Raw genomic sequence first — 17013 nt, forward strand, 5'->3', positions numbered from 1 at the left:
GCCTCAAGTACATCGCCTTTGTATGGACCCTCTATATACTCCTTCCACCTTTCTGCTTTCCCTTCTTTGCTTAAAACTGGTTTTCCATCTGAGCTCTTGATATTCATACAAGTGGTTCTCTTTTCTCCAAAGGTCTCTTTAATTTTCCTGTAGGCTGTATCTATTTCACCCCTAGTGATATGTGCCTCTACATCCTTACATTTGTCCTCTAGCCATCCCTGCTTAGCCATTTTGCACTTCCTGTCGATCTCATTTTTGAGATATTTGTATTCTTTTTGAGACATTTGTATTCTTGTATTCTTTTTGAGACATTTGTATTCTTTTTGAGACATTTGTATTCCTTTTTTCCAGCTTCATTTACTGCATTTTTATATTTTCTCCTTTGATACCTTTGAAATAAAAAATATATATATCTAGAAGAAAAATATTTGTCTTCTGCATTCTTTTTCTATAAATCAAGTCTGTTTCAATTGTTTCACAGCTCATTTGTTGTGTGGAAGACCAATTTTTAAAGAAGAGTAAATATGAAAGATGAGCAATAATTTTGAGAAACATATTCTTATTGAGGCCAAAATAAATAAAAAAAACTGTTGTACAAAAATTCTCCTCCTTTTAAAATATGAACAGTAGATATATATAGAGAAATTAACCAACTCGAAAAAATAAAAACTTTAATAAAATAAAGATGTAGAAGTTTTTGGAAGAAGTTGGTACAATATTTTCTTGGTGTTAAAATCTTTTTTTTTTCCAAATTTTTGTAGTTAAAGTCAAAAAGTAGCAATTATTGGCTAACAAAGTATCAAAACTACATAATAAACAAATATTTTCTCACATTATTATTCACCACTTTCATTGCTGAATCATTTATATTATGGCTACTTACATGTTTAACATATTAATGTGTGAAGTATTTTATTCCAGTCTTCACAATAATCCCCAAATAAGACTATTAATAATATATGTAATATATCACACAAGTATTGTTCATAATAAAAGTATACAACCAAAGACTGAAAAAGTGTCATCTTGTTTAATGTGTGATCTGTGTTTACTACTTGGAATTTAATGTACTTAATTGTAATGTTAATACTTAACAAATAAAATTATTAATATTCAAAGGGCCATCGGAATAATGTCATTGGATGATGATAATGGAAATTTCATTTCGAAAACTATGCTTGATCCCAGTGTTAGATTAGACTTTCCTTTACAATTGATTCATAGTGAGGTGGTCATCAAGGATGTAAAGATTATCGCAAAAAAAAATGTACATTGTAATCCAAGAGAGAAACAATTGTATGTACCACAACAAATCACCCAGCAACGTGAAACTTCTGAACTTCCTGAGTCTTATGTTAAGAACCAGATGTTCTCCATTGAAAAAAGTAACTTGAGAGGAGAATTTTTCAGATATTGAGAAAAGTAACTTGCATTTATAGGCTAGGAAACTTGTGCAACTTGGCTTTGGCAGTTGTGTTCAAATTCCAAAATTCATACGTGTATTTAGTGTAAGCAGTCACACAGCCAGGGATCAGTGATTTTGAACAAAACTACCCCTCTAGTAGATGAGAGAGGCAAAGCTCTCTGTGTTGGACAGTGCAAAATCTTTAGTAACACCAACAGATCAACAGTGTAGTCTGTAAATTCAGTTGAAAGCTAATGACACGGTCGGCAGCCTATAAAAACTTTCAAATAAATGCCTTCTGCATTGCATAGCATATAACCAATAATGTGGAACTGAACAACAGCTTCCAGCCAAGCTACACAGACCTAGTTAGTATATAAAGCAATATACATGGTGTTAGGATGAATATTCAGTATTCAGGGATATGCCAAGAATGATCATTTGAAGAAAAAAATTCATGCCGACATATGCTCCATTCTGAACGGTTTCGGAGATAGAACATATTCAATGTACATCGTTTTTTATTTTCTGTACTATTCAATACACTGTCAGGAGCGTATGCAAAAATTAATAAATATTACAACAAGGGGTTTACAAAGTATCAATTGAAAAATACATATTTTTAACTCCTACTACTCTAGGAATTATTGTACATGACATTTTATAGCTATTCGGTTCACAATAATATGCAGATGTTCCTCCATCAACTTCATGCATTGGTGCACCCTTGGGAGAACATGGTGTATTGGTTGCCTCTACATGTTCTGTAATGAGGGCAGCAGCATCCGAGATGTGACCGAGCAGTTCGTATTGCGCATTCACCTTTCGTTTGTACAACTCGGATTTGATGCAACCTCATAAACAAAAATCTATTGGTGCAAGGTCTCTCACACCTCTGCTAAATGTCGAGGGGCTCCATCGTGCTCTAAGTACATCTACATAAATACTCCCCAAGTCACTGTACAGCTCATAGCGGAGAATACCACATACCGTTATAAGTCAGTTCCTTTCATGTTCCACTCGCAAATAAAGAGAGGGAAAATGACTCTGTAAGCCTCTGTACAAGCCCTAACTTCTCTCATCTTACCTTGATGATCCTTAAAGCTAAATGTACGTTCGTAACAGTAGAATCTACATCTACATGACACTCCGCAAGCCACCTCATGGTGGGTGGCAGAGGGTACTTTGGTACCACTATCTGATCCATCAAACCCTGTTCCACTCGTGAATTGTGTGTGGGAAGAATGATTCTCGGTAAGCCTCCGTATTGGCTCTAATTTCACAAATTTTCTCCTCGTGGTCAATACGTGAGATGTATGTGGGGGGAAGTAATATGTTGTCTGACTCCTGAAAAGTGCTGTCGCGAAATTTCAATAGTAAATCTCTCCATGATGCACAATGTCTCTCTTGTAATGTCTGCCACTGGAGTTTGTTTAGCATCTCCATAATGCTCTCACCAGCTAAATGATCAGGTGATGAAATGCGCTGCTCTTTGTTGGATCTTTTCTATCTCCTTTATCAGTCCTACCTGATAGGGATTCGAGATAGATGAACAATACTCAAGAATTGGGCGAACAATTGCCTGATAAGCCATTTCTTTTGTGGATGAGTTACATTTCCTTAAGATTCTTCCGATGCATCTGAGTCTTGTGTCTGCTATTCCCACTATCTGTTTTATATGGTCATTCCACTCAATGTCGTGCTGGATAGTTACGCCTAGATATTTTACGGCAGATGCTGTCTCCAAATGTTTGTCATCAATAGTGTAGCTGTACAGTAATGGATTTCTTGTCCTACAAATGCGCAGTGTGTGAGATTTACAGTAGAGCGTCAATTATCCAAATGTTGGTCAACCGAACGACCGCTTAACCGAACTCTGTACTCGCTCGCACCTGTTACTCTCCCACCCTACCGTCCATCATCCCCCTCACTCCCAAACCAAGTTTCCCACAGTAGTCGCTGCACTGGGCCGCTGCTGGCGGAACATTGCTTCTAATGGGGCCTTCACATGAAGAAGACATTCATGAATGGATGAATATCAATGATGCAGATCCAGGACACCAAATCATGCAGGACAGCAACATTGTAAATGTCGTCACTGATAAAGATGACGCCACCAGCATCTCATCGATCAGTGCTCCAGAAAGTGAAGATAAAAGTATACCAACAGCTCCTGAGGCGTTCACTTGTTTAGATACTGCCTTGCGATGGTTTAAAGCCCAAAATGAAAAGTGACCAGTTTCAGAGATCTATAATGAAAAAAAGTATGTGACTTAGCTGCTCGTAAGCGTGTAGGCTTGCTCAGACAGACCAAAATAAAGGATTTTTTTAAACGTTAATTTTGTATATTGTGTGTATTGTTCATGCAAAATGCGTATGTAATATGTATATATTTTTGTTTAATAAACTGTGCCACATACTATATATTCCTACTGAAGTTGCCTTTGTATGTTACTTTGTAATACTAAAAGAGATGCCTGTTTTTATGAATAAATTTACTGTACAGTACTTCTTTTTGGCAAATTAACATGTACACTTCGATTATCCGAACAAACCAGTTTTCCGAACACCCATGGCCCCCAATTACTTCGGATAATGTACGCTCTACTGTATTTACATTATGGGCCAACTGCCAGAGCCATCACCATTCATCAATTCTGCAAGTCGTTCTGCAAATTCTTACTATCTTCTGGCATTGCTACATTGGTACAGACAACTGGCATCATCTGCGAATAGCCTTAAAGATCATTTGACGCTTTTTACTAGATCATTTATATATACTGTAAACAGCAACGGTCCTATCACACTTCTCGGTGGTACTGTGGATATTACCTTTACCGCTGTCGATTTAGTTCCGTTAAGAGGAACATGTTGAGTTCTGTCCACAAGAAAGTCCTGAATCCAATCGCAGGTCTGCTCCAATACTCTGTAAGCTCATATTATTTTCATTAAATAGCAATGTGGGATGCTGTCAAATGCCTTACTGAAGGCAAGGAACACGGCATCAGCCTGAGTGCCATTGTCCACTGCATTGTGGATCTCGTGGAGGAACTGAGCGAGCTGAGTTTCACAGGATCTCTGTTTGGGGAATCCCTGTTGATTTTTGTAGAGGAGCTGTTCATTTTCCAAAAACGTCATAATTCTTGAGCATAAAACATGTTCCATAATTCTACAACAGATTGACATAAATGATATAGGTCTTTCTTAAAAGTGGGAATGACCTGCACTTTTTTCCAGTTGTTAGGTACCTTTCATTTCTCAAGTGATCTACGATGAATTACAGCTAGAAAGGGAGCAAGTTCTTTCGCATAATCTTTATAGAACCTTTTAGTTCAATATCCGCTATTTCAATGTTTGCACGACGATTGAACGACAGTGTTGCGATCTTTCACGGTGAAACAACTACGGAAGACCGAATTCAGTATTTCGGCCTTCTGTCTGTTATCTTCCGTTTTGGTGCTGATGTGGTCGCAGAGAGAATGAATAGATGATTTTGACCCACTTACTGATTTAAATATGACCAAAATCTCTTAGGGTTTGTACTCAGGTCAGTTGACAACGTCTTACTTTAAAAATCATTGAACACTTCTCTCATTACACTCATTTTCACTTTGTTCAGCTTTTGTTTGTCAGCTAGGTTTTTACTTCTCTTGAATCTGAGATGAAGTGCTCTTTGTTTATGTAGCGATTTTCTAACATGGCTATTAAACCATGGTGGCTCTTTCCCATCTCTTAAAACCTTACTCGGAACATATTTGTCTAGGGCATATTGAACGATGCCTTTGAATTTTTTCCTTTTGTTCTCCATATCTTCATTCTCATCACCGAATATTTGATGCTGAGTGCTGAGATATTCTGAAATTTGTATCCTGTCAGCCTTGCTGAGCAAATATATTTTCGTACCTCTCTTTACATTCCTTGTAGGACCCGTCGTCATAGACGCTGTCACAGCCTTGTGATCACTGATACCTTCCTCTATGTTACTTGATTCGATAAGTTCATGTCTGTTTTTTGCCAGGAGGTCTAAGACCTTATCCTCACGAGTTGGTCCTCTATCTGCTCAAGGTAATTTTCGGACAAGACATCCAGAGCAATGCCACACTATTCCCTCCCTGTCTCTGGCACCAGTTTTGTTGGCTTAACACTCCTAGTCTATACCTGGCAAGTTGAAGTTACCCCCTGTTACTTTGGCATGATCAGGAAAATTACTAACTGTATTCTGCAAGCTATGTCTGAAGTGCTCTACAACTACAGATCCTGACCCAGGTGGTCTACAAAAGCGTTCAATCACCATTTTTGACCATTTTTGGTACTCAGTTTCACCCAGATTATTTCACATTTGTAATCTGTGATAACCTCACTAGATTTTATCGAATTTTTTACTGCAATAAACACGCCGCCACCTTGCGATAAACATCCCAGTCTGAACTTAGGATTTCATTGTCATTGACATCTGGCTTCGACCAGCTTTCTGTTCCCAATACTATCTGTGCATTATAACCTTCAATAAGCAATAATAATTCTGGGACCTTTCCTTGGATGCTCCTGCAGTTTATTAAAATCATATTAATTTTTTGTATCTCTGAACTGCGACGACCAAGATTCTGTGAGGTCATTGTGGCTGATTCAACAGGCAATTCGTGTTTGCTCCCAAGGGAGGGGTCCTCTAACCTAATAAAGCACCATGTGCACGCCACACGTACTCCACTACCGTAGTAGCCGTTTTCTGTGTGTAGTGCACACGTGACCTATTAAGGAGAACCCTACAATTCTGCACCCGATAGTAGAGGTCAAGAAATTCACATCCAACACTGTCACAGAGCTGTCTGAGCCTCTGGTTTAGACCTTCCACACTGCTCTAAACCAGAGGACCGCAATCAAATAGACTTCTTAGCCTGCACCCCGCGTGCGTTGCTATTTGCCATCATCAAATCAGCCAGCCACCGAAAGGAGCTGAGGATGGCCTCAGAACCCAAGCAGCAAGCGTCATTCGTGCTAACATGTGCCACTACATGCAACCGGTAGCACCCATTGCGCTTGATAGCTGCCGGCAGGTCCTCCTCCACATCACGGATGAGACCTCCCGGCAAACATACCAAATGCACTGTGGAATTCTTTCACGTCTTGCCTGCTATTTCCCTGAGGGGCTCCATCACCTGCCTAACATTGGAGCTCCGAATGACTAGCATACCCACCCTCTGTACTTGTCCAGACTGGGCAGGAAAATTGACTGCTGGCCTAAAAGGAGAGGCAACCCGTGCTGGCTCAGAATAATCATCAACACTAGGAAGCACCTCTTACCTCTTGCTAAAGACGTAGGGAGCCAGACACATGGCCTGCTCCCTCTTTCACCTTCTGCCCAGTGTCATGCGAACTCACCACTGTGAGCCACCCACTCTGGAGTGAGGACAGACTGGTCAGATATTGCGTATCAAAAGCCTCAGTGATGTCCGGGCCACCAAGGCATTCCAGTGACACCAAAGGTGTCGCCCATCTTGTCACTGGCGCCCCAACATCACCACAGCTTCGAGCATTAGCTAGAAGCTTGTCAACAGTAGCCAACGCGACTTCCAGCTGTTCACGGACAGCAGCCAACTCTCCTTGTGACCGCTCAGAACAAGCACAGTCCCTAGCCATAGTGTACTGTGTATAAAATAGAGTAAGGTCTCAAATTGCACTACTGAGTTTGAAAATATAGCAAAAGAGAAGAAAGTAACAATAAAAGTTGCTGTGCAGATTTCTCATTGAACTCTGAGACCGCAAACTATTAAACATATATAAATTTCTCTACACAGAAAATTTACACCAGGAAGCCACCCTACACAAGGATATTCTCAAGACTTACGCAAAAACAAAAAATATGATTAATTTTCTAACCAGTAGTCTACACAGTAAAAACCACACGTACATTTCTCTTCTTTGCAGAAGCACGTGAACAAAAAACAAAGACTAAATTAATTTACAGTTTATCACACAAGTGCTTCTGCTGCGCGTCCTCTGCAGTCGGCCTCAAATGCCAGTTCTCTAAATTTCATCAATAGTACCTTGCATAAAGAGTGTTGTCTTCCCTCCAGGGATTCCCATTTGAATTCGTGAAGCATATCTGTAATAACTTGTTTGCTGGGCAAACCTATCAGTAATAAGTCTAGCAGCACGCCTCTGAATTGGTTTGATGTTTTCTTTTAATCCGACCTTGGGAGGGGGGGGGGATCCAAACACTCGAGCAGTAATCAAGAATGTGTCACACCAGCGTTCTATAATGCTACCTCCTTTACAGGTGAACCACACTTTCCCAAAATTTTCCCAATAAACCGAAATCAACCATTCGCCTTGGCTACTACCAACCTGACATGTTCATTACAATTCATATCGCTTAGCAGTGCTACACCTTGATATTCAATCAATGCGACTGTCTAACAGCACACCACAAATGCTGTATTCTAACAGTACATGATTTTTTTTCCTACTAATCCGGATTGATTTACATTTTTCTACGTTTAGAGCAAGCTACCACCACCACCACACCAATTAGTAATTCTGTCTAGGTCACCTTGTATCCTCCTACAGTCACTCAGTGATACCTTCCTGTACATCACAGCATCATAACCAAATACCTGTAAATTGCTGCTCACCTTGTCTTTCAGATCACTTATGTATATTGTAGTCTTCATGGCCGAAGGAACATCCTCAAGATGTTCAATAAATTAATTTCCCAAAAAATACAAGTAATTCCGCCCCATCATTCACCCTCCTAAAATGACTGGAGCTCTGAAAATGTTCAGTTATGCCGCACCATTGATCAAAAAGCGAGCTTGGAAATTGGTTTCCACTATAGCGTGTGGATTTTACTGTGACCATCAGTGATTATTATATATGTTGACACCATTCCATGTAAACGTGGCTTCATCAGCGAGTAGCATTTATTGAAGCAAATGATGATTATTGTCTTTTAACCATTGACAAAATTCAAGTTGTGTGACAGTGTTGTCAATGTTCAGATTGTGGACACACTGTATGGGAAATGGGTACAAGTTTTCCCCGTGTAATGTTTGTCATATACATATTCATATGATGTTGGTATGTACAATATCATTTCAACAACATGTTGCTATTACTGCACAGGTTATGGTACTACGTATTCTGCGGTGGGGGGGGGGGGGGACTTTAATGGATGCCTGTTTCACACAGTTTGCTGAAACTGGTAAACGCTCTACAATCAAGAATTTGATGTGTCATAAAGTGCCAATGGCTTCTTTGACAGCAGCAGCTCTTACCACTGCAGAAGCTGTAACCATACACCATATCTGCTTGTTCTTCATAAGTGTAGATATGTTGCATTTTAACCAATGTGTACACAAACATAGTTAACTGATGTTGCTCTCAAGTATGCACTCAATCCCTCTCTCTGCTTAACTCCCAACATGCCATGGACAACTGTGCGCTCAGTGGGCTGGTTTATTGGCAGAAATACATCCTGATAAAAGAGGTTGAAAGTGGTGTGGTAAGTTAGGCTAGAATAAAACATCAAAAAGGTTGGATGAGCAAGACACACAGATGAATGCCACTAGCCCAAAAACAAATTTATATAAACTTGTTCTATCTTGGAAACCTTTCAGACTAGGGCAGATGTCCATATCAAGTCTTTTGCTTCGAGCGAGTGCACCTGTCATATCCCTGAATATTGACCATTTTTCCTGGGGCACTCTGTGTAGAGGATTATGAACACTCAAGTTGATATGGCCAAGGAAAACTCTCTAAGATTCCTCCATATTGTGGGAGGTTGTCTACAGTCGCAAAATATTTTTATGCCGCATGTTGTATTTTTCATTATTATGTAGAGACACCGGGTAGGAAATCCGCTTGGGATTTTTTTTTTTTTTTTTTTTTTTTTTTTTTTTTTTTTTTTTTTTCTCTTCCCCCTCGTCTTGCATTGGAAGTATCTTCAATTACTTGACAAATAGTAAATATCGGCAGTGGCATAAATGCTGCACCCAAATAAAGTGTTGCCAACATTTATTTATAAAGTGTAATTTACTTCATTTATGTTCTGTTGACTACTCTTGAGGAGAGAAAATTATGCAGAAAAAGTATGGACCAATAATGTAATGGAAATGAAAGTAGGAAAAGTAGTAAAAATTTCAAGTTGCATAATTTTATATTTGCTGCTAGTAGTATGCAGGGAGTCACATGTAGAAACAGTCTGAAGACATTACAGATGGTATATATTTGAATAGGAACAAATTGCCCAGAATTTGTACGCAAAAAAAGACAAAATAACAACAGACATGCAGGTATGAAACTGTAAGCTGTGTTATTATTTGTGAACAACAGTTTTGATGGAATAGGCCATATTTATAATTTCGTTTTTCTGCCATGAAGCGAGGTTCATTACTGTTTTACTTACTGGTTTGTGACTTGCATTCTCTTTCTTTTCCTGGTATATTCATGCAACAGCAACATTAATGTGTCTTTAAGATTTGATAAGAACTGAAGCACTTAATCAGAAAAATGTTACAGATAATTTCCAATTACTTTATTTTTATGATGTTGAAATGTTTTGTAGTAAACCATTCAACTTTTGGTGAATTATGACTATGTATCTTGAATTATTAATTTTCTCCTTCCAAACCATACCACCCATCTTCTTAGGTCCCATAATCTCCACTTTTTGAAGGTAATTTTTTCCCCCCTAATATGTATAAAAGCCCAGGTGGGAAGTGGACTTTTGCAAGATATATGTGGAAGAAGCTAATATATTTCTTGCCTTATCTTGAAATGACCACACTTATAATTTTAAGAATAAGCTTTCACTTTTTTGTGTCAACTACAGTCCATCTGCAAAGTCTCTTTGCAGTAGCGACCTCTGCGTGTCTCACCTCGCCTCGCCTTGATGTTGGCAGCACATTAGTGTCCCTGTATAAGCTAGGGGCTGGGATTCACTCCTAGTGGCTGCAGTTATGATGCGAGATGGTATTCAACATTGTTACAATTAAAACATTGAAATTAATTAATTTACAATTAGATACACTGTACTCACCATTATCACAGTAGATGCTGGAAATGTTTTCCTCTTTCGTGTACTACCAGTACAAAATTAAGGCTTTCGTGGCCATTTGTTGACAAACTGCGTGTTGGCTTCTGTCTCGAGTTCTTCGGCCGATATTTGTTTCATGATTTTTCTGACGTTTCACCAGGACCAGTGGCTGGCATTGTCAAAGCTTTACCCTGCATTGCTGGTGGTGGACTGGAGTTGAGCTTGCGGCCGCAGATCATATGTACCTGGCACGACAATGTCCAAGGGCTTTTCCGATGTTGTTTCCTGTGCGGTTCTCCTCTTGCTACCTGTAACCATCATTCACTGCAGCACGGAATCCAGGATCCATTCATGTTGAGGCTTCCTTCTTTCTTATTGAAGGTGTTCTCATGTTTGTGTATTTCTATAGCTTCTCTCGGCTTCATATAGTGTGTGCTCTGTCGTGACTAATTTCTTCAGCCTGTCCCACCCTGCAGTGCCACTTACATTCTGTGATCCTGGTGTTGATTGATCGCCCAGTCATTCCAACATAAACGTTTCTGCATGTGCATGGTATGCGGTATATTCCCAACATTGCAAGTGGATCCTTGTTTGTCAGTTTATAAATAGTTGTCAAGCTATGTTCTCGCAATACACAGCCGATTCTGGTCGTCACTCTTGGAATGTGTCAAGTGTCTGACTCATTTACACTTTTTATATTATTGGTGGAGTACCCGTTGCTCCTCGGAACACTTTCGAGGTGTTGCATATCATATGTGAGATGCTGCGGCTCACATATTTGTCTTGCTCGAGTTATAAGTGTGTTAATCCTGCCCCTTTCTGGCTTGGGTGGTGATTCGACAGTTTGTGCGGGTATCGGTCCATGTGTGTCATGTTTCGATACACGACCTTTGTGCCATACATTCCCAGTGTGATATTGGGACAGGTGAAGAAATCAACCATGGCAGAGCACGCGCAGTTTGAGGCTGACCCCATAGTAAAATTCACCGACGGCTGTAGAGGAGATCTATCACACCCGCTTGTTTAGAGAAGAACATGAGAATAGTTTCCAGAAGAAAGAGGAAAACCAAGTTGAACAGATCCTGGATTCCTGTGCTCCTGCAAATGATGATTGCAGGTAGTGAAAGGAAAACCGCACCAGAAATGACCACATTGGCACACCAGGTACATATAATCTGCAGCTGCGAGCTCAACTCCAGTCCACCACCAGCAACGGAGGGTGGATCTTTGACTATGCCAGCCACTCGTGCTGCCAAAACGTCAGAAAAATCACCAAAAAAATGTTGGCCAAAGAACCCAAGACAGGAGCCCACAGGCAATTTGTCACAAGTGGGCACAAAAGCCATAACAATTTTGTACTACATCTCTACAGGGAGCGGATATGCAGTTGTACTGAGGCCATGACCAACAACGAAAGAAGAAAGAACAATTGATGTCCTCTCTTGCCTTTCTGTCACGGTGTCAGCATGAAAGGGCTACACCGAAGTTTTTCAAATGTAAGAACCTTTTCACCACCACAAAAGCACATGGTATATATGGTAGGATGGAAAGAGCTTTTCCTAGTAAGCAAATTCATGCAACACAGTGGTACTTGGCAAGAATGGATGAGGAACATTTAACATTTTCTATCAACTAAGTAGCAGAATGCATCGAGACAACTTGGACAAGATCAACAGCATCACTCACAGGAGCATTCAGAACTAAGTCTGACTAGGATGCTGACCAGGATGTCATTTGGTTCAAGTTTTAGTTTCTTTAGCTTCTCAATGAAATGTCCTAAATCCTTTATGTATATGTCGCTGCACTAAGCGACTGAAGAAAAATTTTGTAAGATGCCAGAAGCTGATTGACAAGGCACTTCCCCACATATCATGCATAGTGGTCAATCTCAGTGAATGATGATTGACCAAAAAGAAACAGTCTGTCCTTCAAAAAGGAAGGAATTTCACTATCGTCCCAAGAACTTTACTTATGGAAGGCATCATTGGTGATAGCAAAGCGGCCATTCGGACCATTCCGAGTTGAGGAAATACACACTGAAAAAGCTAGGACACTGTGCCAAGCAAAACTGCCAGCTTGCAATGCAGACAAGAGTATTTTGGTACTGCCTGCTGATAAGGGAAATTCGACTGTCGTCATGAAGACCAAAGATTATGAGCAGAAGATCCGGAACCTATTAGATCCAATGACGTACCGAAAACAAGGTGTAGATCTGATGCAGCGGATTACATGGAATATGAATCGGTTAATCAAGGCTTCTTCTTTCGGCATACAGAGAAACCTGTGCAACACAGGAGCGCCACCAACTCAGCTGTCTGGATTACCGAAGATCCATAGGAATATTTTTCCATTAAGACTGATTGGTAGTGCCCCTGGCATACTGATGTATAAACTGGGAAAATACATGGCCTCTCTCCTCCAGCCACGTGTGGGGAAGACTGACATATACATAAAGGATTTAGGACATTTCATTGAGAAGCTAAAGAAACTAAAACTTGAACCAAACAATATCCTGGTCAGCTTTGATGTTGTTTCTTTGTTTACCAAAATGCCTCTCAGCAACCCTCTGAAACGCATCAGTTCCATTTTCTTGCAAGACATCACCAAGCCCTTTCATGCATGTCTCGCCATGAGCTATTTCACATGGAGTGGCAACTTTGTTGAACAGCTGGGAGTGTCGCCATGGGTAATTCTCTTAGTCCAGTGGTGGCCAACTGCTTCATGGAAAAATTTACCATGGAAGTAGAAAAGGATAAATAGCTATCCTTTCTAGATGTGCTGGTGACAAGGGATGGCAAAAACCTGGGACACAGCATGTATCGAAAACTGACACATGGATTGATACCTGCACATACTGTCAGATCACCAACCAAACCAGAAAAAGAGGCATGATTAATGCACTCGTAATGGGAGCAAGACAAATATATGAACTGCAGCTCCTCAGATGTGAGAAGCAACACCTGGCAAGCGTTTTGAGAGGTAATGGGTACTCCAAGAGTTATATAAGAAATGTAACACAGTCATACCACTCAGTGAAGTGACACATCAGAAAAAGAAATCTCTAGTAAGGCCTTTATACTACACATACCCAGAATCATGGACAGAATCGGCCTTCTATTCTGCAAACAAGACGTGAAGACTATATATAAACCAACAAAGATCAAAGAGAGTTTCAGATCGGCAAACGAGTAAAGGGACCCACTTGCGATGTCGACAATATTCTGCATACCCGCACATGCAGAAAAGTTTATGTTTGAATGACTGGACTATCAGTCAACATCAGGATCACAGAACATAAGTGGCACTGCAGGTTGGGGCAGATGTTCAGAGAAGCTATAGAAATACACAAGCATGAGAACATGAGAATAGCTTTAACAAGAAAGAAAAAAGCCTCAAGGTGAATGGTTCTTGGATTGCTTTGCTACAGTAAACTATGGTTGCAAGATGCAAATAACAAGAGGAGAACTGCACCAGAAATGACCACCGAAAAGCCCTTGGACGTTGGCAAGCCAGGTACATATAATCTGTGGCTACAAGAGCAACTGCAGTCCACCACCAGCAATGGAGAGTGAAGCTTTGATAACGTCAGCCACTTGTGCTGGCAAAACATTGAAAAATCATCAGACAAACGCCGACTGAAGAACCCGAGACAAATCAACAGGCACCCTGACCAATGTTTCACATGTAATTGAATGCAGATAATCAGTTATTGCTGTCTCCAGTTCATCTGATGTATTTGGGTTATTTTGATGTACAAAAATTTTAGCCGCATCCCAAAGGAAATGGGTGGAGACAGATCCGTTAACTGGGGGTGCCAGAGGCCTTTCGTAATTACTCCATCTTCAAAGATTTCATCTAAAAGTCATAGGGACTGGTGCACCATATGAGCAGTAGCATTGTCTTGTTGGAAAAATGAATGATTGATTGTATTTTCATATTTTCATTCATCTGGGCGATAGATGGATAACTTATCAGGGAACAGTTGCCACCAGAATTGGCGGTAGTATCCAAAAAGATCAGCCCTATAATTCCCACTCTGTTGTGGCAACCCACACACCAATTTTCTCTTAAAGTGTGTGGGATTTCTGATGACCAAATTTGTGAATTTTGGTAAGTAATGTAGCCAGATAGTTGAAATCAAACCTCATCACTGGAAAAGATTCGATCTGAAACACCAGCTCCGTGTCAGTTAACAAATTGCTGAAACTAGTCATAATATGCTATTTGTTTCACATGGCCCATAAAGTGTAATTGCTGCATAGCAATTTTGTAGGGATACATCCCCAGTTTTTCAGTTATGACCTTACATGCTGTTGTATGAGAGACTTTAGTCTGTTGCTATAATCTCCTCAGTGATTTTGTTGGACTCTGCAACATGATGTCTGAAGTATCGTCAATCTTCCGTTCTGTTAAAATTGTGTGCCTACCTGTTCGTGGCACATTATGAACTGAATCTGTTGTCTGAAATTTGTGAATTAAATCATGTTCAGTATCACAATGTGAACATCTCAAAGCAGGAAAACACAATCTAAATTGCCACCTCGCATGCTTCGTAAAGTTTCCTCCTGTATGGAAAAGCTGTTCCACTAAAAACACTCTTTCTGCAATGGTAAGCATTCTCACTGCACTCAGCTTACACAAGGACTAGACCATTACACAACTAACAGCTGCAATGCATACATAACACTACAACACCTCCCAACCCCCCCCCCCCCCTCCCTCCTCCCGCCACCACCTCCTTCCACTGCATGTCAATGGAACATCTACAGGCGAGACTTGAATGTGCTGCCAGTCTTAAGCGCCCTGCAAAGCAAGACACATTAGGCTCGCCACTGCAGAGAGACTTTTGGACACATGGTACTGCTGTAGTTTGTGGATCACTTTGACACGCTAATTTTTGACGCATATACTACTCTTTGAATCTTTTTCCACTGTTGGGACAGCTAACACTATTTGGTGAGTTTGTCAGAATACGGTAGACTACTCAAGAATCAACTCACTCTCACTGATTCGTTTGTGAACAGCCTCGGAGAGATATTTGTTATATATATTTGCAGTTTGAAAAGGAGGAAGATTGGATCATTATAAACATCATACTGACATCCAACTGAGCAAGATTATACAAAAACAATGGATTCAGATTTGAGGAAATGGGGTTCAAACCAGGCAATCCAGGATTAGATTTTCAATCATTTCCATAGATACCAGGATGAATCCTCTGAGAAAAACACAGCTGGATTCCTTGTCCATTCTTGTCCAAACAGAATCTGTACTGTGTCTCTAGTCTTGTAGTCAGTGGGACACTTAACTACTGTATAATGCTTCCTCCATTTGCATCCATATAATTAAGAACAGGGTGTTAGTTTAATTGAACAAGGACAGTGATAGGAAGCAACTGTCCTCTCTTTGGCTGGTGTTATCACCATTTGTCTTTACCAACATTTGTCTCAAAGCTCAGAAAACCCAAAACAGAATAATTTCTCTGGGATTTGCACCCCACTCTATGTGGTTAATTCAAGTAACCTTTTGCCATATTGCTCCTTAGCTATATTTTTCATGGAATCATATTGAAAGAAGTAATATTTAGACATTGCTATAGATCTACAAAAACTCTGAAGCAATCTTTGAGATATTTTAAACTGTCTTTGCTTAGAAATTGATTGAAATACTTCTTTTAGCAGCGACATAACCTGGATATGGATCTGAAATCTGCCATTGGATTGTGTGCACTTAATTTGTTACTTTTACGATATTATGAAAAGGATAGGTTGCTACTCACTGTAAAGATGACACATTGAGTTGCAGACAGGCAAGACGAAAAGACCTACGTACAAGCTTTTGGCCATAGTATTCTTCAGGATGGAGATGGGAGTGCACACTTGCTTATCCACGTGTGTGTGTTTGGGGAGGGGGGCCAAAATTGCAATTTAATTTTTTTCCCATGTGTATGTTTTCATTACTAGTAATGTTGCAACATTATTATTATTATTATTATTATTATTATTATTATTATTATTATTTCTTCTTTTAGTGATAGATTGTTTTATTGGTTTAAGGGCTTCTGTTATGTTTTTGGCCATTTGTATTTGTATTATATTTAGAATTTTCATGTTGTAGTGTATGATGTTTTTTTTTTATTTTTATTTATCTTTTTTTCTGTTTAGTATCACACGGCAATTATCAACAGCCAAGTGATCTACCCATAGGTTCAGCAAAAGAACAAACCATCATGTGGCAGCAAAACTCTTACCTGGGTGATTCAGGTATCCATTCTGGAGCCACAACCCAGGCTCCATCATTGACTGGAAAAGAAGAAGACATGGAGTCAGACCAACTGATGTTTGACTTAGATCAAGGATTTGCCCAAGGTTTTACCCAGGACCAAGTTGATGGTAAGCATATTTTAATTTCTTTATGTTTACATGTAAAAATATAATATTGAATACTACAGGCACAACTGCATTACAGAATATATTTATCATAATGGATATTTTCTATGCTGTTTTATTTAAGAGTTGTATCAAAGTTGTTTTACAATATTTTGTCGACTCTGGAATTAATGTCTAATGATAAT

The 17013-nt window shown here is 39.7% G+C and overlaps 1 protein-coding gene across 3 annotated transcripts in view; it reads left to right on the top strand.

The window, feature by feature from the left end:
* The window catches only part of LOC126198284 (armadillo segment polarity protein), a 91724-nt gene that overhangs the window by 26598 nt on the left and 48113 nt on the right, over window positions 1-17013 (top strand). For all 3 annotated transcript variants that reach the window (XM_049934708.1, XM_049934710.1, XM_049934709.1), the window contains exon 3: window positions 16604-16831. In XM_049934708.1, the coding sequence (XP_049790665.1) occupies window positions 16604-16831 (228 nt within the window). The remainder of the gene's footprint in view (window positions 1-16603; window positions 16832-17013) is intronic.

The sequence above is a fragment of the Schistocerca nitens genome, chromosome 1 (genome assembly GCF_023898315.1).
Source record: "Schistocerca nitens isolate TAMUIC-IGC-003100 chromosome 1, iqSchNite1.1, whole genome shotgun sequence".
In the NCBI taxonomy this organism is placed as follows: domain Eukaryota; kingdom Metazoa; phylum Arthropoda; class Insecta; order Orthoptera; family Acrididae; genus Schistocerca; species Schistocerca nitens.